Raw genomic sequence first — 22,800 nt, forward strand, 5'->3', positions numbered from 1 at the left:
AAGAATACAACTAGAGTGTGAGCCTTGCCAATTTATACTTTCCTAGGATATCGAAGAAATTCATTAAGTGGAGTACTTTCGTTCCATCTTCATAACGCTGAAGAGTTTTGGGCTAAATCAGCAGTTCACCATTCAGGGAAATAATATCACAGGAATAAAAATCTGAAAAAGGTTGCAGTTTCCACATAATTCAAGAAATGTTCTGACCCTGGTGGACCTCTAACTCTACCACTCCAAAGTATGTTTGTGCTACACAATTACATGCACCTATGGAGTTCTTTGGGAAAAAGTTCTTAATGGAAGAGCGGCAAATCATAAAAAAACGTTCTTTTTCAGCCCGCGATACAAATATCAGACAATTGACACCTGTTCCTTCTTCCCGGTAAAAGTTTCATAAAACAGACACATTAAAATCTGATATTTTGTGTTTCGCTTGGTTCGTACTTAGCAATTGTGTATTGTGGAACATAGTTCAAGGTGCCATTATGCTTTTTACACGAAAACAAACACAATATTTCACATTCTGAGTGTTTTTTTTTATTCCTTTCTTCGCTTCCGGAACACACAATATTGGATTGATTTCTTGTTTTAAGTCCACTTTATGCACAGTAAGGCTAATCGGGACTGGACCTACAGTTTAAAGTAAGATCCGAACCACTATGTGCCTCCACCTGGAATCGAACCCGGGACCTCTTGATTACAAGGCGACGACGCTAGGAACACACACTATGGCGGGTACATCTTGACTCACGTTGTGGGTATGCAGTGTTTCAACCTTCTTCACCGAAAAATACCTACTATCGTGTTCGTCACCGGTGGAAATTATACATTATGCACGGGTAGCTGACGTATAGCCCGGGTAGCTGACGGATAGCCCCACGAACCATTCACGGATAGCCCCACAAACCATTCACGGATAGCCCCACGAACCATTTCCGATAAGGTTAGGTTAGGTCTGGTTACGTTAGGCAAGCATAGTTAAAAAAAGGGGTTGAAACACTGACAGGGGCTTACGTCATCAAACGTATGCAGCATCCGGTTGTCATAAGGCAAGCAAATGAAAGCAATGGCAATTGTGCGTCGGTGAGATATTTCTCTTGAAAATACATGATTTCCCGGTCAAACATATTCCACGATGAAAGAAAATACCTCGACGAACGTTGTAAACCTTCGAGAAACTCATTTCCGTAAGTAGTTTCTTGTGTAAAATTGAAGATATGCGTCTCCGATGTATGAAATTGTTACTCTTCCTCCCTATGTATTTTGTTTCATCTGTCATCAATGCGAATGGATTCGCCTCTTCCACTTCCTGTCTTATTTTGCTACATTAGGCAGATACATTTGTTTTGAGTCGAATTGTGAGCGAATGTAATTTGCATTTTAAGGTTCAAGTGCAATACAATTCCGAATAATATCGCCTCATTTTGAAATGAACTTGAAGAGTTCGAAGAAATCCTCTGTTAAGGCTCGCCTCAGACTCATCATCATCTTGATAAGAAAGTCCCTGAAAAGTAAGAAACCGCGATGCATCCACAAGAACTGTCAGTTTTCTTCAATCACCTTTCAATTACTTTCACTAATCAGCGTTGTCATTAACGATCCACTGTTAGAATAATTTGCCCGCATGATGTTTTGTGGTCCTGGCGTCGTCACTGACCGTCGGGCGCTAGATCGGAGCCCCACTGAATATCCTCAATGACTGAAGCGATAAGTTAAAGATATTTCACCGGAATGACGACATTCCAGCAATCCTTTCATTATATACTTTAAAACACCGTGCAAGCGGAACACAAGCATAATCGAATCATTCACTTCAGAAAACACTTCATCGATTTGTGACGGTTTTGGCTTACAAGGTAGCTTGGTTCCTTGATTTTCATTAAACATAATTCTGTAACTGTACTTGTTGGGCCACACATCACAGTTACACAATTGCTGAGACTCCCAAACCTAACAAAAATTACGGTACATTTTTTAAGCTATAACGATTTCCTCGAGTTTTTGCAGCAAAAAGTCAGCAATTTGTATGATTGAATAACGTATTTTTCATGAAACCTTGTATATGAGCTGCTAGCAGCATCTATCCGTCGTTTTGGAAGACGAAACTCGCTCCCACGCGGAATAAACCAAATTTTCGAATCGGAAATTACTCCTAACATGAATTACCCGCAAGCTCGGAGAACTGTGAAATGTCTCCATCCGATTTCGTCCATCGAATGACGAACGGTGTATTTGGTGAAAAGGAAAGGGGTGCTAAATGAGGAAAGAGCTTCCAAGCGTGTAGGACGAAAAGAGGATTACGGAAACCAGTAGAAGGGGAGGAGATGCTGATTTTCTGATTGCATCTCTATCAGAGGAGAATGACTCACTCTTCTCGTACTGTACTTCTTACTGTCTACAAAGCAACCACATTTTGTGTGAACACGATATTCGGACTGTCCCACGAGCCTCTGGGGACTGACGGGAGATGGCGCGCTGTACGAGTTAAGCCCTTTGCTTCAGGAGGAGAGTACAAATTTCATTTCTAGATTCAGATGTGAACAGGAAACACAAGTATTTGCGAGAAATATTGTTCCTACTTTTATTTGCCACTTGCAATCAGTCTTTTCAGATAAAACAGGTAAAAGAGATATGATACTCGCATATATCATTGTAGAAAAAATCTACTGAACCAGTTACACACAACATAGACCAAGATGTAAATATCGAATCTTTTTTGCACAAGTGATGGCATTAATTTGGAAAAAAAAGAGTAAAATAAAGTATATAAATAGCATGCATAACACAAGAAGAAACATCGCAATGTGATTCCGGACGTCAGGTGTTGGATTGTGTAATAAAGTATTATTTTCTATGTTATTAGAAAATAAATAGTATCCTTGAGAGATATTTCATACCGAGGCGACAAACCACAAGTGTCGCTTGGAAGCGAGCAGCCTTTCGAACCGTAGGGACACAAGCTCTGACTGCACACCTCAAGGATAAACTAGTTATCATCATCGCCGCGATATTACATTAAAACATTACGTAAGGTACCTGACCCTGTTATGCAGGAACACCAATGGAAAATTTTACACGAGATGACCAAACACGGAATCGAGCCGGGTCACCCACGTGGTAGTCTGAAGCCCTAGCGACTAGACATCCACGTGAGAGGCAAATAATTTCATATAAATATTCTAAGTTTCTTTGGGAACCTATCCCAGGTTAACAGTACTAATCATTCATGATAAGCACATGCACTTTGCAGCGTTTTACCGCTAAAATTAAACTACTGCTTCTAAATAGTTAACCTTTTACGGCAGTTCTTGTTTCAACTTGTTTTAAAAGAAGTTCACTACGTAACAACAGTAAACATACGTAACTAACTTCGTACACAACATAATAATTAAACATACACTTACTACCATCATAAATGGACACAGGCAAGCATGCAAAGTCCGCCCGGCACTGGTCAGAGTTGAGCGCCTCTAGCGGAGAAAAGTGCAGTCTCAGCGAGCACAAAAAAATCGTATTTGCGACGGCGAAGCGCCGAGGCAGGAAGGATCGTAGCGGGCAATGACAATGGCAACCTAGTTACGAAAACAACAATAGATGGCAGCACTAACACACCTAAGAATTCGAAATAGAATTACATTAAAGCATTAAGTAAGGTACCTGAACCTAATATGGCCTACTCCCAAAATGGCCTGTTTGCTGTTTCCAAGTAGTTACAAGGTTAATTCAACAGATGACGTTAGTATGTCATTTAGACTGTCAGAATGACATGATTGGATCTGTTGGCTGTACCTATAGGTGTGTTTCACCTGCAATCTTATACTGCATATGGAAGTGAATAGGTGTTGATATTTCTAGTCCATATTATGATAGCTAATAATTTGTACTTTACAATCAGTGGCGGCGATTAAGGGAGCAATTGCACCCCTACGTCTTGCCAATTTTCCCCCTGAACTATGCTAAACCTTATCGACCACGGGGAAGTAAACTGTCCTTGCCCTAACCTCAGTTTTGGAATCCAATCGCCGCATTGTTTACAACAATGCACTTAGTTTAGATTTTAATCTATAGTCCTGTTTACAACGAAGCAAAAAATAGGGTAGGTAGGGGGAAATCGGATCATGGGGGAAATCGGATCGGCTGAAAAGAACTCAGTTTTACAGACACAAGAAATGAAGTTTTTGCGTCATTGCGGTGTGCATTGTGCTGCCACCTCTCAGAAGAAACGAGAACTGCCAGAATCCATTGTTTATTTGGCGCCAGAAGAGTTCCAGACTATATTGTTTCAATTTGTGCATTTTTGTGCGGACAAAAAAGCAGCCGATGTAAGTTTTCATTGTCGTGGAATAAGCTTCTATTCATTGCTTGTTAAGTAAATTTTATTTTCAATTGTAATATTTCATTGAATTAATCATGCCTCACCAGATCTTGTGATAAGTTTAAACAAAACACAGAAATCAGTGCCAACAAAAAATAGGTTTTTGATAAGGTGTATTTCAGGGTAAATCGGATCATTCGAATTCTCCTGTCTGTTTGATTGTTTTGAAATAACTGGAGCGATCCAGCAGGTATATCTATACTTAAATAAATCAGTCTGTCTATGTATGATCATCAGCAGCCTAATCTGTAGCACAACACATGTGTACGTATGCTTTAATGGAGGCTATAGCAACGTTTTGTTTTGTTTGAGATGCCTCGTAACTACATTCGGAAAACTGCTCATGGTCCTTATAGTTCCTGGTCGGTTGTAGCTATGGAAGAAGCTGTAACTGCTGTTAGAGAAGGGCAATATTCAATACGGAAAGCCTCGAATGTGTTTGGTGCCCCATTTACAACCCTTCAAAGAAGAACTTCAGCGCCTGAAAATGTTCCAGTGCATAATGTTGGACGTCAACCAGTGATACCTCCAGACACTGAAGCAGCTCCAGTTGTGCGTCTAGTCTACCTGTCCAAAAGGGGATTTGGTTTGACACCGAGGAGCGTGCGTGAGTATGCCTATAAGTATGTGACTCAGCGAGGGATTCCAAACAATTACAACGAGGAATCCGAAATGGCCGGCATTGATTGGTTCCAGGGATTTATGAAAATACACCCGGAACTTTCTATTCGGAAAGCCGAAGGTCTTTCTCGTGCAAGAATGAATAGCATGACGCGAGAAAATGTTTCGAACTTTCACACTCAGTTGAAAAATCTTATTAGAGGATGTAAACTGGAAGGTAAGCCAGAGTGCATTTATAACCAGGATGAAAGTGGGCTGCCATTAAACAACAAGCCACCCAACATTGTTGCTCGTAAGGGCTCTCGCGGTGTAACATCGCTAACAAGTGTAGAACGCGCGGAAACCGTGACACTACTCACATGTGCATCCGCAACAGGAGTGTACCGTTTATTATTTTTAAGGGTAAGAGAATAAGGGACGAATTTCGAGATGATATGCCACCAGGATCCGAAGTGTGTATGACTGAATCAGGGTGGGTAAATGAGGAAGCGTTCATGAAGTGGCTGGAACATTTCAACAGGCTTAGAAGCAGTGATGTGCGTCTACGCGTAAACAACGATAGTCTACATTCTACACGTAGACTATTTTATACACGTAGATTACGTAATCTATGTAAACAACATGGCGAAAGGTGATAACTTAGCAAAGGGCGCCGTGGAATTAAAAGAAAATTATACTGTGTATCAGTTGCTGATGTGTGAAGAGAACTTTTCATACTCTTTCCTCCAAATTCAAACAATTTCTCACCTAGTAAGAAACCTAATATAGCAAATATTCTAGTGTTTTATGAGAAAAAGAGCACTCTTGCCTCACGACTGCCATCTGTTGTTGTTTTTTGCATACTATTTATCTTCCTCTATAGTTGATGATAGAAGAGAAGAGAAATTTTGTTGTAAATAGGGTTCTTTTCATTTCGTTAGGAACCAATACAGTTGAAAATGTCACTTTCCTTTCATGAAACCCTTGAAAATTATTTTAAATGCACTTTAGATTGTCTACGTAGTATATGTAAACTACAAACCAATGTAATCTACGCGTAGATTACGTGTAGACAAAGCGTGTAGACGTAAACTTATAGTCTACGGCACATCACTGCTTAGAAGTCCAGGTAAAGTGATTTTAATTATGGACGGACATCGTTCGCATAAAACTCTCGCTGTTGCTGATTGGTGTGAGAAATGTAACGTCGAAGTGTTGCTCTTGCCAACCCACGCATTGCAGCCTCTTGATGTTTGTATGTTCAAGCCGGTAAAGACATATCACCAGTAAGCTACATCTCGGCTCCATCAAAACCCTGGTAGGGCAATGTCGAAGTTGACTTTCGGGTGCATCCAATATGGTCTACACCTTACTTTTTAAAAAAATCTTCACTGGAATTATGCTCTTCGAGGTAGACTCCAAACTTTCAGTAAACGTCCAGAAATGTTCCCTCTTATTAATCAAGTGATTAGTTTTATCTTTCTGATTTTGTACATCATTAGAAACAATCGAAAATTTAAGTAGGTCATATTGGGTTCAAGTAGCTTAGTTAATGCATTCTAATGTAATGCACTTGATTTTCTAATGAATTCAAGTCTTTCTACCATATGTCTAGCACTTTTACCTCTAATTCTTTGATATGTCGGTGATGCCCTCTCTCCGTATTCTTATAAGTAGATTACTCGTAACAAAACAATAGAAAGTGTTTTAGACTTGAATCAGAACTGAAAGTCTAGCATTAGGTCTCTGTTTCGCGGAACTGGCCAAGTTTGTTTCAGTTCTGTTGGGAAGGGATCTGTTTCTAAGTAATACAAGTTCGACACAAGAACTAATTTCAGTTCAATGAACTGAAATCTCGAGAGTAATATATCAGTTCGGGGGAGTTAATTTCAGTCTTAGTGCAATAAAACACAGCACATTTAGTTCTGTTTCGATCGATGTTGAATGAGGTGAGATCCAATTCAGGGGAATTATTTTTTTCTGCATAGCAGTGTTAACCTACATCCCGAACATAAATACATCAATTTGTTTCGTATTCTGTGACAACTTGTCATCAACTTACAAGCTCATGCCATCATTATAAGGGAACATTCAATCCCCACTTAAATCTGGCTTATAAAGTAATATATTTATTATTGTAATTTGCTGAGATTTATGATTCGATTGACTTTAAACGAATATCAGTATTTATTTACACATGTTTTACAAAGTACTCAAAACTCTTGGAGCAAGAAAACTGAATGTGAAAAGTTGAATACTTAGGATATGAAATTGATGATATTCAAATTACACCAAATTAGCTTGTTAATTTTTTTTAGAAAAAAGCTGAGGGAGAATAAAAACGATGAAGTAGCCCCTGAATAGGCTTTATACGTGAATTCATGAAAAAAAAAATGTTGGAGAAGTGGACCTTTAATTTACAAATTCCTCGAACTTTTTGACCACGCTTTTCGAAAAACTAATGTGGCGTTAAGCGGCTTGGCCACTTTGCTGACCTGTACCCGTCCATAGAGTGGCTGCAGCTAACACAGGCTGCATCACCGTGGAGAGAGAGAGGGGAGGGGGCTCTGATGGGGGAAGGGGGGCAGGAGAAAGGGAGGAACGCCTAACTTTCGCGTTGGTAAACAAAGAGAACAAAATGGACCGAGCTTCAGGAAAAGTCCGGCTTTGGAATTAAGTTAAATTGGTCGCACATTCCTCGCTGAACTTTCAAACGCGGGAACGAATTCCTTTCGACCATTCCGGGAGGTGGAAATGCAGCGAGGAGAAAAAATGCAACAACAAACAAATCTGTTTTCCTCCAAAACGAATGCCTCCTTTGACCATTTCGCCGTTGCATACTTCATATCTGAACCCATGGCGATTACCAATGTTTCCATAAAGCCTTTAAAGCAGTGATGTGCCGTAGACTATACGTTTAGGTCTACATGCGTTGTCTACACGTAATCTACTCGTAGATTACATTGGGTTGTAGTTTACATAGACTACGTAGACAATCTAAAGTGCATTAAAATTAATTTTCAAGGGTTTCATGAAAGGAAAGTGACATTTTCAACTATATTGGTTCCTAACGAAATGAAAAGAACCCTATTTACAACAAAATTTCTCTTCTCTTCTATTATCAACTATGGACGAAGATAAATAGTATGTAAAAAACAACAACAGATGGCAGTCGCGAGGCAAGAGTGGTATTTTCCCCATAAAACACTAGAATATTTCCAATATTAGGTTTCTTCCTAGGTGAGAAATTGTTCCAAATTGGAAGAAAGAGTATGAAAAGTTATCCTTACACATCAGCAACTAATACGCAGTATAATTTTCTTTTAATTCCACAAAACCCTTCGCTAAGTTATAACCTTTCGCCATGTTGTTTACATAGATTACGTAATCTACGTGTAGAATGTAGACTATCGTTGTTTACGAGTAGACGCACATCACTGCTTTAAAGTTAACAGTTAACCACTTTGAGGAGGTGGTCCCCATATCAGGGGCGTAGCTACGCTCTGAGTTTTGCACATCCAAATTTCCAGATTCATGTTTAGTAGGCAAAGTCGCAGGTGCACAGGAGAATGAAATGATAGAGAGGAATACGCGACCGAACGTACCTACCACCTGACCGGCTACCTGCGTAGGGTCTTCTAATGAGTCTAAAAATATTTGCGATGCGACAAAACGTACCACTTGATGGTTTTGCTGATTTCCATCACACTTTATCCACGCCACGCTTTGGACTGGGCTGTCGTCCAAATTTTTTATTTTCTTTTATCTTTTCGTCTTTTTTTTCGATTTTCGTTTTAGTTGTGTCAGTTCTAACCTAGCTTAACCTAACCTACCCTAACCTTTGTCGTGTAGGTTGCCTAAAGTATCGTTCTAAATCTTGGTAATTGGCGTGTCTTCCTCTCGAACCCTTTTCTTCGCCTCTTGCAGATGCTTCTTCACATCTGAGCATATTACTTTCCCCCCTTCCTTTCCTTCGCACATATTCCATTCCCCCGTCCTTTCTATCGCCCATATTCCTTTCCCCGGTAGTTTCCATCGCGCATATCCCTTTCACCCGTCCTTTCTTTCGTGCATATTCCTTTCCACTGTCCTTTCCTTCGCGCATATTCCTCCCCCTTCCTTTCCTTCCCGCATTTTCCTTTCCTCTGTCCTTTCTTCGCGCATATTCCATTCCCCCGTCCTTTCTTTTGCGCATATTACTTTCCACGATGCTTTCCTTCGCGGATATTTCTTTCCCCCTTCCTTTCCTTCGCGCATATTTCTTTCCACGGTCCTTTCTTTTGCTCATATTCCTTTCCACGGTGCTTTCCTTCGCGCATAATCCTTTCGCCCGTTCTTTCCTTCGCGCATATTCCTTTCCCCTGTCCTTTCCTTCGCGCATATTTTTCCCCTTCCTTTCCTTTGCGCATATTCCTTTCCCTTTCCTTTCCTTCGCGCATATTCCTTTCCCCGTCCTTTCCTTCGCGCATATTTCTTTCACGGTCCTTTCTTTTGCGCATATTACTTTCCACGATGCTTTCCTTCGCGCATATTTCTTTCCCCCTTCCTTTCCTTCGCGCATATTTCTTTCCACGGTCCTTTCTTTTGGTCATATTCCTTTCCACGGTGCTTTCCTTCGCGCATAATCCTTTCGCCCGTTCTTTCCTTCGCGCATATTCCTTTCCCCCGTTCTTTCCTTCGCGCATATTTCTTTCACGGTCCTTTCTTTGTGCATATTCCTTTCCACGGTGCTTTCCTTCGCGCATATTCCTTTCCCCGTCCTTTCTTTCGCGCATATTTCTTTCACGGTTCTTTCTTTTGCGCATATTCCTTTCCACGGTGCTTTCCTTCGCGCATATTCCTTTCCCTGTCCTTTCCTTCCCGCATATTTCTTTCACGGTCCTTTCTTTGTGCATATTCCTTTCCACGGTGCTTTCCTTCGCGCATATTCCTTTCCCTGTCCTTTCCTTCGCGCATATTTCTTTCACGGTCCTTTCTTTGTGCATATTCCTTTCCACGGTGCTTTCCTTCGCGCATATTCCTTTCCCCGTCCTTCCTTCGCGCATATTTCTTTCCCCTTTCCTTTCCTTGGTTGTAAATCTTGGTAATTGGCGTGTCTTCCTTCGCCTCTTGCATACGACTTCTTCACATCTGAGCATCATTCGGGACTCCACAAACGTGATCACTCAACGGGCCACTAACCACTTTATTCTCTTTTGATTTTAAGTTCAAGCGCTTTCCTTGAAGTGCTACGTTTTGTCGCGGAGTAAATATTTTGAAGGTAGGTGTTTATCTGAGTGGTACGTTTTATCGCAAAAACCCAGGTGGTACGTTTTGTCGCTGGTACGTTCTGTCGGGACACCCAAGAGAAGACAGTGGGATAACTGGAGAGAAACTATACTTTTGTTATTTAGCGTCGCTTTTATTCCACTTTTGGTTATTCGCAACGATGAGGATGAGTGTTTATGTGATGAAATTGATGAGTCACTCACAAAGGATACCTATGCCCACGCCAGAATTCCAACCAGGAACTTCGGTTGTGAGAGGAACAGACATTGACAGAAAGTGAAAGATGGAGATAGATGAACAGAAATAGAAAGAAGAGGAAGAGAGAAAGGAAGAAAAATACACATACATACATACAGAATGAAAAGTCATATCACTAAGGAATTTATGAGGATGGGTTCAAGGGGATGAAGGAAATATTTTTGATGAGCTCCCCTTCGCTGGTTAGGGCTGATCTCTTTGTCTGTCACCCCTCTTTCTTAATTTTCCATTCCTTCTCACTTTGTTTCTTTTCTATATTTCGCTCTAATTGTTTATTTATCTTCATTTCTTTATCCGTCATTCTTACACTGTTCAACGGGCAGACCACGGAATATTGCCGAATCTGCGAATGAGACGACCAGTAAATGCGAGTCTAAGCACATCCATACACACTGGCAGTACGGCTAGTTGCAGCATCTTGCTGGAAGAGGGCTTCTTCATCTGGGTCATATTCATCGAAGGTAGGCAGGAAAAAGGTTGCCAACATGTCAGCATAACGTCCAGCGTTTACCGTCACCGTGTTACCGTGTTCAGTTTCGAAAAAGTAGGGGCCGATGATTCTACGAGGTGCTACAGCACACCACACTGTTACCTTTTCTGAATGGAGAGGCGTTTCATGGAGAGTGTGTGGATTATTTTCGGACTGCCTGTCGCAAAGTCATGGGCGGATTTACTCTAAGACTCCGACAATGTGTTCAAAACCGAAGACGCCATCTTATTGACACCAAATTAAAAAAATGAACATTTTTCAGGCACACTAGTAACTTCCACTCATGTACAGTACATTATTGTTCAAAAAATAAATAATATTTGCCCTCTCTATTTTTGTGAATTTTCTAAATCTTCCCGTTTGACTGCTTCACCCTGTATAATTTTACCCATGTCTAAGCTGTCTCAGAGTACGTTGATTAAGTCTCTAAGGGTCACAATTGATCAATAACAAATTCTTGAATAACCTTTAAAAATCTACAAACCGTACAGTCCGACTGCCTTAGCCAAAACCATGGAAAGAAGTGCGCATGCGCCAAATGGATTTGTTGAGTGTCCAAATAGGGGTGACGGTAGAAATCACAGACTGAAAATGATGAGCTTTTATTTGAAGCCGTGCATAGTCCTGGGGATACAAATATGGCGGACATGCACATTAGAGCTTGTTAAGTTTTCATTTTTGTGAATAAATTATTTGTACTCACTTGTGGAGTGTTATATGTAGAGTTATATACTTCTTAGTAAACTTAAAAGTTGCAATCTTGTGTGGTGCAATGACTCACAATCTTCAAAATAGTTGTTGCAAGTAGAAATATGATATGCTTGCCGCCATAATAGTATCTCCCTCTCTACGAAAAAAGGCTCACGTTTCCGGTCTGGTACCTAGAGGTCTATGGCAGCAATGACATTTTGGGAAGGTAAGGCTTCCGTGAAAACCGTTTGCTGGGGAAACATCAATGAAGTAAGTAGAAATATATTTCATATTATTTAAGGGTTCAGGCTGGTGCTTCTACCTGCTTCCCCTCTAGCGATTGGAATAGACTCTTCCAGGTAGTTCTGTCTTCGCTGGCGGGACTGTACGTCTAATCGTTTCATGAAATCTACACAAGTTTCCGCTATAGAAACAGCGAAATTGGTAGCAGAGCGTGGACACGAGTCGGAACGCTTAATCTCGTCCCCTAATGACGTCACTGCTCACGAGTTAATCAACGACCAATTCCCTTTGACTCCACAACACGCCGCGTGACAAAATAATTGTCTAGCAATGATCGCATCCGCTCACAGCATACTCGACCCCGAAAGACAAACATTTGTCGAAACTGCCCCCGCCGAAATTGAGCTCCCCGTCTCTCCCAAACAAGCGCAGAAACATGGGGGAGGGGGCCACACTATCTCTGAAACTCAATTACCAACTCTCCGGTTTACTGTGAGCGCATTGTCGATAGCTGTCTATTAAAAAGCATCACATCCAAGTCTGCTTCGATGAGATCCCTCAAAAGTTCTACGTCGGAATCAGCGGGTAAAGGTTGAAATCAATGTGCTCATTGAAGGACTGCACATACAAATTTACTTGGGTTTGGTGCTCGAAGATGTAGGTTTAATTCGATCACAATACAGGGTAATTATAAATAATTCATCGGGTTTGAAAGGGCTGCATTAAAAATATATAACACACACAATAAAGAACGATACATGAAATAAACAGAAAATACTTTCACAACTGTTCAATGAGGCTTCCTTTCGTCACACGACACACATCTATGCGATAGTCTAGTTCACCCACACGCGTTCTAGCATATCCCTACTAATGGTCGTAAATGCAGCTGAAATGCGATCCTGCACCTCAACCAAAGTTGTTGGTAGTGGTGGCACCTACACTGGGTTTCACATGCCCCCAAAGGAAAAAATCACAAACCGTGAGGTCGGGAGATCTAGGAGGCCATGGGAGTCATCTTCAGCACATCGCCAAATCCAGGCATTTACACAGGCAACCAGTTTCCTTAAACTGTCGCAGAATGCCTTGCTGACCTGGCGGTGCAGTTGCAAATGCAGGCTGTAAGGTAACAACGGAAAAACACTTCTCATATTCCAAAACACAGAATGCTTTCTGCTGCATAGACGCCACTTTGGAAACTAGGTTTGTGCTGCCATCTGTCGGCAGGCGCCAAGGTTACAAATATGAGAAATTAAACGTTGAGATGTGTTATTTCCTTTCATGATTAGCACACACATATTATATTAATACTTTTGCAATTATTTCACTTTAAAACCTGATGAATCATTTATAATTACCCTGTACTATATGGAAAAGGTAAAGGTGTAGCTCCCCTTGCACTTTGAAACATTTTGTGTGGACGCCTCATTGTTTGCCACTTTTGCGTCACCACTATACAATCTCAATGCTAAAACTTGTACACCAAGAGAAAGTGAGCTGTCTCTGCCAACCCCCCTGAAGGTATAGCACCAGACATTAGTTGTGATTAGTATCACGCTCCGGACGCCTTTACTTTCTAGCTAACTAACTCTCTAGCCTTCTTAAACTCTAAGGTTCATGGCTGCAGCAACACAGGCCTTCCATCTATCCCTATCTTGAGCAAGTTCTAGATACTCTTTTCCATCTCTACCAATTTCCCTTAGGTCCATCTCAACGTTGTCCCTCCATCTTCGTCTTGGTCTTCCTATTGGTCTCTTACCATCAGGTTTCCCAACAAGAATCCTGTAAACTACTCTTTCCTCTCCCATTCGTGCCACATGACCTGCCCACCTAAGTCTTCTTGATTTAATTATTCTAATAATATCTGGACATGAATACAAATTATGTAGTTCTAAATTATGTAACCTTCTCCACTCACCTGTCTCCTCATCCCTTTTAGGTCCAGATATTTTCCTAAGGATCTTATTTTCAAATACTCTCAATTTATGTTCCTCTTTCAATGTAAGGGACCAAGTTTCATACCCATACAATACTACAGGCAAAATTACTGTTTTGTATATTTTAACTTTTAGTTTCTTAGATATTAAACGAGAAGACAAAAGTTTATGAAGAGAGAAGTAACATGCATTTCCTGAATTAAGCCTACTTTTTATTTCCTCTTTAATATAATTTTCATTTGTTAATATTACTCCTAAGTATTTGAATTTGGAAACTGGTTCAAACGAGTTATCAATAATTAGATTTTGATTATTACTTAACACTTTGTTTCGGCCTGTAAGCATATATTTAGTTTTCTCTTTGTTAACTTCCAAACCTATCTCTTTAGCAGTTTTCAAAAAATATTTTAGCATTATTCTTAATTGTATTTATATCATTCCCTAATAAGTCTACATCATCTGCATATGCTAACAACTGAGTCACACCGTTTAATTTTAGTCCTTCATTTGTTTCTTTTACCTTCCTAACAGCATATTCTAAGGCAAAATTAAAGAGCAATGGAGATAATGCATCTCCTTGTTTTAACCCATCATGAATTGTAAATTTGTCAGACATATTAATACCCACACGAATTTTACTTTCTGTTTCACTGGTGCATATTTTTATCATACTAACAAGCTTCTTAGGTATTCCAAACTCTACTAATATATTATATAATTTATCTCTTTTGACCGAATCATATGCTTTTTTTGAAATCAATGAATAGCTGATGGACATTTTGAGTATATTCCCACTTTTTCTCAAGTGTCTGTCTCATGTGAAAAATTTGATCTGTAGTTGATCTGTTACGTTTAAATCCACTTTGATAATCACCTATAATTTCATTAGCATATGGTGTTAGGTAGATAATATTTTATATGTTGTTGAGAGTAGAGAAATTCCACGGTAATTATTGCAGTTCATTTTATCACCATTTTTAAACACAGGAACAATTATGGATTCCTTCCACTGTTGAGGGATTTCTTCTTTATTCCATATTAAACAAATTAATTTATGAATTTGACATATTAATGAATTTCCACCATATTTAATTAACTCAGCTGGTATTAAATCAATGCAAGGTGCTTTGTTATTCTTTAGCACTTTAATAGCATCATTTAACTTCAGTCAAGTTAACAGTCCGCCTTTATTTTCAAGGGCGGAAATTTCTAAAGCAGGCGAAATGAAACAATTGCGTAAGTAATGACTCGAAATCACTGATAGCGAGAGCGGGGAAGTGAGTGTATGGAGGGGAAACGCAGCTGCAGCTACCAAGCGTTTGCAGGAGCGCTCACTGAAGCATCACCCACTCGTTTTCTCACCTTTTATACCATTATGTTCCGCTTTGCTCCACAGATTACTGACAAGAGAGTAGGCATGCATTTATATGAGGATGAGATTATTGCAGGAAAATTACTGGAAAAATTTCCAAGGATGCAAACCAGACTGGATCACAGCGGATTATGGAATACGTAACATTAACATTAAACCTTTAATTAATTAAGAATCCCAAGAACCGAATGGGTATGAAAAATAATAAGGCCTATAGCTTGTGTGACAGCGAATGAGGAGAAAGAAAGAGAGGATAGAGAAATAATACGGAAAGGAACAGAGAAAATATATTTAGAAAAGTGAGGAGGCGAAAGGAGCAAAGAGAGGGAGTTGAGGAAAGGCAAGAAGGAATTAGGCGGCAAGCAGAGAGGGTAAAAGAGTGAGAGAAGAGAGTGTATGTAGAGAGAGACAAGAAAATGTAAGAAGATGGAGAAAAGAAAGAAAAGAGTACAAGAGTGAGAAAAGGAGAAGGAGAAGGTAGAGGTGGAAATAGACTAGAGAGGGAGAAGAGGAGATAAGAAATATAAACTAGAAAGAGAGAGGCAAAAGTAAAAGGAGAAAAAACGGATAAGGAGAGGGAGAGACGATAAGGAGAATGAGAACAGAGAGTCAGTAAAGAGCGGGCGAAAAGAATGCAAGAAGAGGGAGAATAGAGTGTACGGAGGGAGAGTAAAGAGAGACAGAGAAGAGTGTAAGGAGATGGAGGAAAGTGTAAGTATGAGAGGAAGAAACAGTGTAAAGAGGAGAAAAGAGTTGACGAAGAGGAAGAAAAGAGACAATAGGGAAAGGGATGAAAGTGATGCAGGGATTGAGAAGAATTAAAGAATAAAGAGAACAATGAAACGAAAGGCGTAACGAGAGTAAACAAGACGAAAGAGTGACAGTGTGAAGATGACGAAGCAAGATGAAACAGAGAAATGATGTGATGCTGAGAAGGTAGGGAAGAGAAGCGAACAAGCGAGAAAGACAAAGCTATTCCCTCCAGCATCTGCCGCTTAGCAACCGAGAGGAGATGCAAATGAGGTTTCTATTGAGTTGGAAGCTGCGAAACAGCGCGATTTACACGCTGCATACAAGACCTTTCTAAGTTAACGGCCATGGATTCGAGTGCGCGGATGGGGAAAGAGACGAAACGATCTCTTGTAATTGTACAGTGTTTAGCCTTGGAGAAGTAACACGGCGGAGATGCAGCAGTAACGATTTGCATCGAGGAAACGTTAAGGCAACAGTGGTTGTGGCGTTGAACATGGTGAAAGTATGATGCGCACACACCACTCAAGCGCCCCTGCAAGTGCTTTCAGTGTAGGCAGATAAAACTAAAGACGAAATTTATTCAGGTCTGCAAGAAACACAGTTCCTTAAGGTGAGATAGAGAGAGAGATAGAGAGAGAGAAGATGGAGGAAGAGAAAGAGGGGGGATGGAGGAAGAGAAAGAGGTGGATGGAGGAAGATAAAGAAGGAGATGGAGGAAGAGAAATGAGGAGATTGTGGAAGAGAAAGAAGGGGATTGTGGAAGAGAAAGAAGGGGATAATGGAAGAGAAAGAAGGGGATGGTGGAAGAGAATGAGTGGAATGGAGGAAGAGAAAGAGGGGGATGGTGGAAGAGCAAGAGGGGATGGGAAAGAGGGGAATGGAGGAAAAGATAGAGGGGGATGGTTGAAGAGAAAGAAGGGGATGATGGAAGAAAATGAAGGGGATGGTGGAAGAGAAAGAAGGGGATGATGGAAGAAAATGAAGGGGATGGTGGAAGAGAATGAGGGAAATGGAGGAAGAGAAAGAGGGGGATGGTGGAAGTGAAAAAGAGGGGGATGGTGGAAGAGAAAGAGGGGATGGGAAAGAGAAAGAGGGGAATGGAGGAAGAGATAGAGGGGGATGATGGTAGAAAATGAAGGGGATGGTGGAAAAGAATGAGGGGAATGGAGGAAGAGAAAGAGAAGATGGTGGAAGGGAAAGAGGGGGATGGTGGAAGAGAAAGGGGCGATGGTTGAAGAGAAAGAGTGTTATGGTGGAAGTGATTGAGGGGATGGTGGAAGAGAAAGAGGGGATGGGAAAAAGGAAGAGGAGAATGGAGGAAGAGATAGAGGGGGGAGGAAGAAATAGAGGGGGGTGGAAGAGAAAGAAGGGGAGGGAGTAAGAGAAAGAGGGGCTGATGGAAGAGAAAGAAGGGGATGATGAAAGAGAAAGAAGAGAATGCTGGAAGAGAAATAAGGATACGATGGAAGGGAAAGAAGGGGATGATGGAATAGAAAGAAGGGGATGGTGGAAGAGAATGAGGGGAATGGAGGAAGGGAAAGAGGGGGATGGTGGAAGAGAAAGAGGGGGATGGAGGAAGATAAAGATGGGGATGGTGGAAGAGAAAGATGGGGATGGTGGAAGAGAAAGAGGGGATGGGAAAGAGAAAGAGGGGAATGGAGGAAGTGATAGAGGGGGTGGTGGAAGAGAAAGAAGGGGATGATGGAAGAAAATGAAGGGGATGGTTGAAAAGAATTAGGGGAATGGAGGAAGGGAAAGAGGGGGATGGTGGAAGAGTAAGAGGGGGATAGTGGAAGCGAAAGAGGGGGATGGTGGAAGAGAAAGAGGGGGATGGTGGAAGAGATAGAGGGGGATGGTGGAAGAGATAGAGGGGGATGGTGGAAGACAATGAGGGGAATGGAGGAAGAGAATGAGGGGAATGAATGAAGGGAAAGAGGGGGATGGTGGAAGAGAAAGAGGGGGATGGTGGAAGCGAAAGAGGTGGATGGTGGAAGAGAGAGAGGGGATGGGAAAGAGATAGAGGGAAATAGATGAAGAGATAGAGGGAAATGGAGGAAGAGATAGAGGGAAATGGAGGAAGAGATAGAAGGGGATGGAGGAAGAGAAAGAGGGGATAGTGGAAGAGAAAGAGGGGGATGGTGGAAGAGAAAGAGGGAAATGGAGGACGAGATAGAAGGGGATGGAGGAAGAGATAGAGGGGGATGGTGGAAGAGAAAGAGGGAAATGAAGGAAGACATAGAAGGGGATGGAGGAAGAGAGAGGTGGGATGGAGGAAGAGAAAGAGAGGGTGGATGAAGATAGATAGATAGATAGATAGATAGATAGATAGAGAGAGAGAGAGAGAGAGAGAGAGAGAGAGAGAGAGAGATACTATTATATTTATTTAGTTTCGAAGTCGTGTAACTCAGTTCCGTCCTTTCGCTTCTAATTCAGTTACTTTTCAGCATGAACAACATATGAAAAGTTTCAATATGAACAAATGTAATTCTGTAACTTTTCAACATAAACACCTGTAGCTCAGTAACTTTTCAATGTGAACAACTAATGTTCAGTAACTTTTCAACATGAATAACTAACAGAATCGCGTGTCAAGGCGAATAACCGAACTTCACTGTTCAAAAGGAAACGGGTCGGTACGTGGACGGGAAAGGGGTGTTTATTCTATGCCAGCGTTTATGAGTCCTTAGCATATACAACAAGCAATGCAGGAAGACTGTACAATAACTCCCCCTCTCTTTCCCTTTTCAAGTACGCCACAAAGCCCGCCGGCAAACATGAAATCGAGTTAAGCATCTCTTCATCTAAAACATTACAAACTTTGTCCCCCCGCCCACCCAACTTTAAAAAGACCGACCGCAAAGTTCTTCCAAAAAATTGCCCCCCTTTCCCCATCGGGTATCCCAGGCGACGCATAATGCAGTCACCTCCGTGCTCATATTACAGTCACCATGGCAACCAGCAAAACTGACGGATCTCCCGAACTACAAAGGCAGGTGGCGCCCCGCCGATCTCGTTTTGAATTATCTAAAAAAAATCTGCCTTCTCTCTGTCAATCAGCTGCTGCACCTATTAGTTACGTTCTAGAGAACTGGGTACGATTGCATTAAAACGTATGCGGGTGACGTCATGGCCGAGGTGGCCAATTAGGTCCACGGTTATGAACGTGGAAGGATTACATAGGAGGTTAAAAAAAACCTCCAGTTTTCCCAGACCATCTCGCCAGCCGCGGTGGTGAAGTAGGTAGGTCGTCTGACTCTTATGAGGCTGACCTGGGTTCTCTATCGTTCTACGTGGGCTGTGCGAGGGCCCCTTCATCAATTTCATTCCATCACTCATCCTTTTCATAATCCTCATCCTTCATGATTAGCCAAAAGTGGCAGAAAAGCGAAGTAAAATAAACCAATTCAAATTCCTCGCATCCTCTTTGTCTGTTTCTGTCTCTTTTCCTCAGGAAAAAGAAGGAAAAGATAAAAGAGATAAGAAACAATGAAGAAAGAAACAAAGTAAGATATAGATAGGCAAACAAAGAAGGGAAAAGAAACAAGTAGATGGAATATTGACATACAAAAAGATGAAAGATGGAGAAATAAGAGATGGAAAAAGAGAATGTGTGTGAAACAAAAGATAGAGTGAGAAAGACAGAAAGAGATAAACAGAATGAAGAGAAATAAAAAGGTTAAATAGAGAAAGATAATGTGAAGCAAACGAAGGGGGAAAAGAAAGAAAAGACAGAAAAAGAAAAGAAGAAAGATGAAGAAACAAAAGAGAGAGTGAAACAGATCGACAGAGAGAATGTGTGCAAAGCAAAAACAGAACGAGGGGGGGAATGGAGAAAACAAGAGCTTTAAAGTTATCATGCTATAAATGATGATAGACGGGGGCTTGAAGGACCGGGATATCCAAAGGATGAGACATATGTAGAGGACCTCGTTGCAGAGAGAGAGAGAGAGAGAGAAAGAAAGAGAGGGAGAAACAGAGGCAACGAGAGAAAATAATAGAAAGAACGAGAAAACACGGAACGCTAGGAATAGAAAACAAATGGACAGAACCATAGAAAACAGAGAACGAAATGCAGAGTGAAGAGAAATGGACAGAGAGAGAAAGAGAGAGATAATGTAAGACAAACAAAGAGAGAAAAGAAGCAAGGAAGATTGACATAAAAAGACAGAGAAAGGAAAGAAGAAAGATGTTGAAGCAAAAGACAGAGAGAAACAGATGGACGAAGAGAATGTGACTGAAACAAAAGATAATGTTATAAATGATGATAAATGGGGCTTGAAAAACCGAAACATAGAGAAAACAAGATAGAAAAAAATGAGACAGATGCAGAGGATCTGGTTGCAGAGAGAGAGAAAGTTAAGCAACAAGAGGGCATGAATAATGCAGAAACCTTCCATCCCAGTCCAGGATATTTATCGACTTCAGCAACTTGGACAAGCGGTTACACGAGACGGCCGCACAACTTTTCCACCTCCTTCACAGAACGCGACACCAGAGATAAATCAGGCCCCGAAGCAGCTGCCCCTACACTGTACTCCACACTTTATACACCAGAAGAACGACGGAGTTAATCTTGTATTCCAGCGCCTACTGTCAGTATTAACACAACTCAAGCCCAGCTTGAATTCGTTTTATGTACGAGGGGAAGTCAAAAAATATCCGTACTTCTGCCATAAGTTTCTTTAGGTTGGCCGCACAGCCTTCAGCGCTGGCGTGCTAGAAGGTGGTACTCTTGTGGTTACGTGGCCGAGGTTTAATCACAATCGCTCCATTTCCCCTTCTTTTATTACAGAGCAAACATGGCTGCTCCACTGACAGTGTGTACGAAAGAAGACAGAGGTCAGTGTTGCGATTTCTCTTGTCTGAAGGTGTGTCAGGGGCTGAAATTCATCGCAGGCTTTCAGTACGATACGGAGACAGTACTCTACTGCGTGTGTACAGGGTCTGTCCTTAAAGTAGTAGGACTGATTTCTTTTCTTTTTACAGACTGACGGCGGTTACTCCACCAGTTGTTGGTTGAGGTGGGTCTAAGGAAAGGCAGGAAGCAGCGCCAGTCGGCTGCCAGCCATAGCAGAGTGAAGATCGCTCGTCATCGTAACCTCTGCGAGTGCCCCTCGTCACGCTGCGTCATGGCCAAACGTTTGGAACAGAGTTACGCCATCAAATTTTGCGTGAAGCTCGATAAAACTGGTAAAGAGACCCATGAAATGATCAAGACGGCTTACGGTGATAACGGCATTGGAAGATCGAGTGTTTTTGAGTGGCACAAGCTGTTTCGGGAGGGGAGAGAGGAAGTTGAAGACGCCGCACGGTCAGGACGACCTTCGAGCTCCAGAACTGAGGAAAATGTTGCAAGAGTGAAGAATTTGCTGGACAGTGACCGAAGATTAACTGTTCGCAAGATTGCCGATGAACTTGGCATTGCTAAAACCCAAGTACATGAAATTGTGCACGAAAATTTGCAAATGAGGAAAATTTGCGCAAAGTTGGTGCCGCGAATGCTGACAGGCGAGCAAAACGACGTTCACAAACGGATCTGCCAGGACCTTCTCGAAGAAGTGAGTGAAAATCCAAACTTTTTAGACAATGTAGTAACTGGGGACGAGACGTGGACGTTTGAGTATGACCCTGCGACCAAACGTCAAAGCGCGGAATTGCACACCCGAAATTCCCCACGCCTCAAAAAGGCGCGCATGACGAAGTCAAAAGTGAAAAGCATGCTCATTTGCTTTTTCGATTCATAAGGAATGATCCACAGGGAATTTGTTCCCCACGGACAGACTGTCAATGCAGATTTTTATCTCGAAGTCCTGGAACGGCTGAGGAAACGCATCGTCCGCGTCCGCCCAGCCATCGCCAACTCCTGGCGACTGCATCATGACAATGCGCCGAGCCACACAGCCTTCCGAGTGGCGGCGTATCTGGCCCAACACAACGTTGCAACCTTGCCTCAGCCACCCTACAGTCCCGACATTGCCCCACCAGAATTCTTCCTCTTCCCCCGCCTCATAACCACCCTGAAAGGACATCATCACGGCTCGGTGGAAGCATTACAACAGGCCGTGACGAGGGAGCTGAACAGCATTCCACTTTCCGCCTTCCAGGAAGCGTATACAAACTGGAAATCCCGCTGGCAGCGGTGTGTTGATGCAGGAGGATCATATTTCGAAGAATATTAAGCGTATGTATTATTTTTGTCAATATTTTTTTTTAAATTCACTCAGTCCTAATACTTTAAGGACAGACCCTGTATAAGTGGATCGAGAGGTTTAAAAATGGCCCACCACTGACGGAAGATTCAACAAGCTCGAGAGATGATTCTAATGAACCCTTGTATTGTAGTGAAAGCCTGCGATGAATTTCAGCCCCCGACACACCTTCAGACCAGAGAAATCGTATCACTGATATCTTGTTCTTCCTTAGTGTACACTGCTAGTGGAGTAGCCATGTTTGGTCTGTAACAAAAGAAAGAAAAACGGAGCCATTAAGACCAACGCCGGCGCTGAAGGCAGTGCGGCCAACCTAAAGAAACTTATGGCGAGAGTGCCGATATTTTTTGATTTCTCCTCGTACATAAAACGAATTCAAGCTGGGCTTGAGTTGTGTTAATACTGACAGTGGCACTGGAATACAAGATTGACTCAGGCACACTGCCAGTGGACGGACATAGGCGTAACTTGGCAGAGGGCAAAGGGAGACTAGGCCCACACAAAGAAAATTTACAATATAATGGTATTTTTGTTAACCTCCTACAACCTAAGGAGGAAAGTAACGAGTAATTTTTATGATTTTGCAAAAGTAACAGTTATTTATC

General features: G+C 41.7%; 2 protein-coding genes and 1 pseudogene across 2 annotated transcripts in view; 2 read left to right on the forward strand and 1 right to left on the reverse strand.

Moving 5' to 3' along the window:
* Positions 1 to 22,800, reverse strand: part of LOC145981733 (uncharacterized) — a 606,033-nt gene that overhangs the window by 260,969 nt on the left and 322,264 nt on the right. The window lies entirely within an intron of this gene.
* LOC145981734 (uncharacterized) lies at positions 4,688 to 5,410 on the forward strand. Its single transcript, XM_083115143.1, has one exon. The coding sequence runs from the start codon at positions 4,688 to 4,690 to the stop codon at positions 5,408 to 5,410; it is 723 nt and encodes a 240-aa protein (XP_082971269.1).
* On the forward strand, positions 21,116 to 21,730 carry LOC145981735 (protein GVQW3 pseudogene; annotated as a pseudogene).

This window comes from Lepisma saccharinum, chromosome 30 (assembly GCF_977018435.1).
Source record: "Lepisma saccharinum chromosome 30, izLepSacc3.1, whole genome shotgun sequence".
NCBI classification, from domain to species: Eukaryota; Metazoa; Arthropoda; class Insecta; order Zygentoma; family Lepismatidae; genus Lepisma; species Lepisma saccharinum.

What these genes read in the sequence shown, in the direction of transcription:
- LOC145981734 (XM_083115143.1), top strand. Translation starts at nt 4,688, where the DNA reads ATGCCTCGTAACTACATTCGGAAAACTGCTCATGGTCCTTATAGTTCC.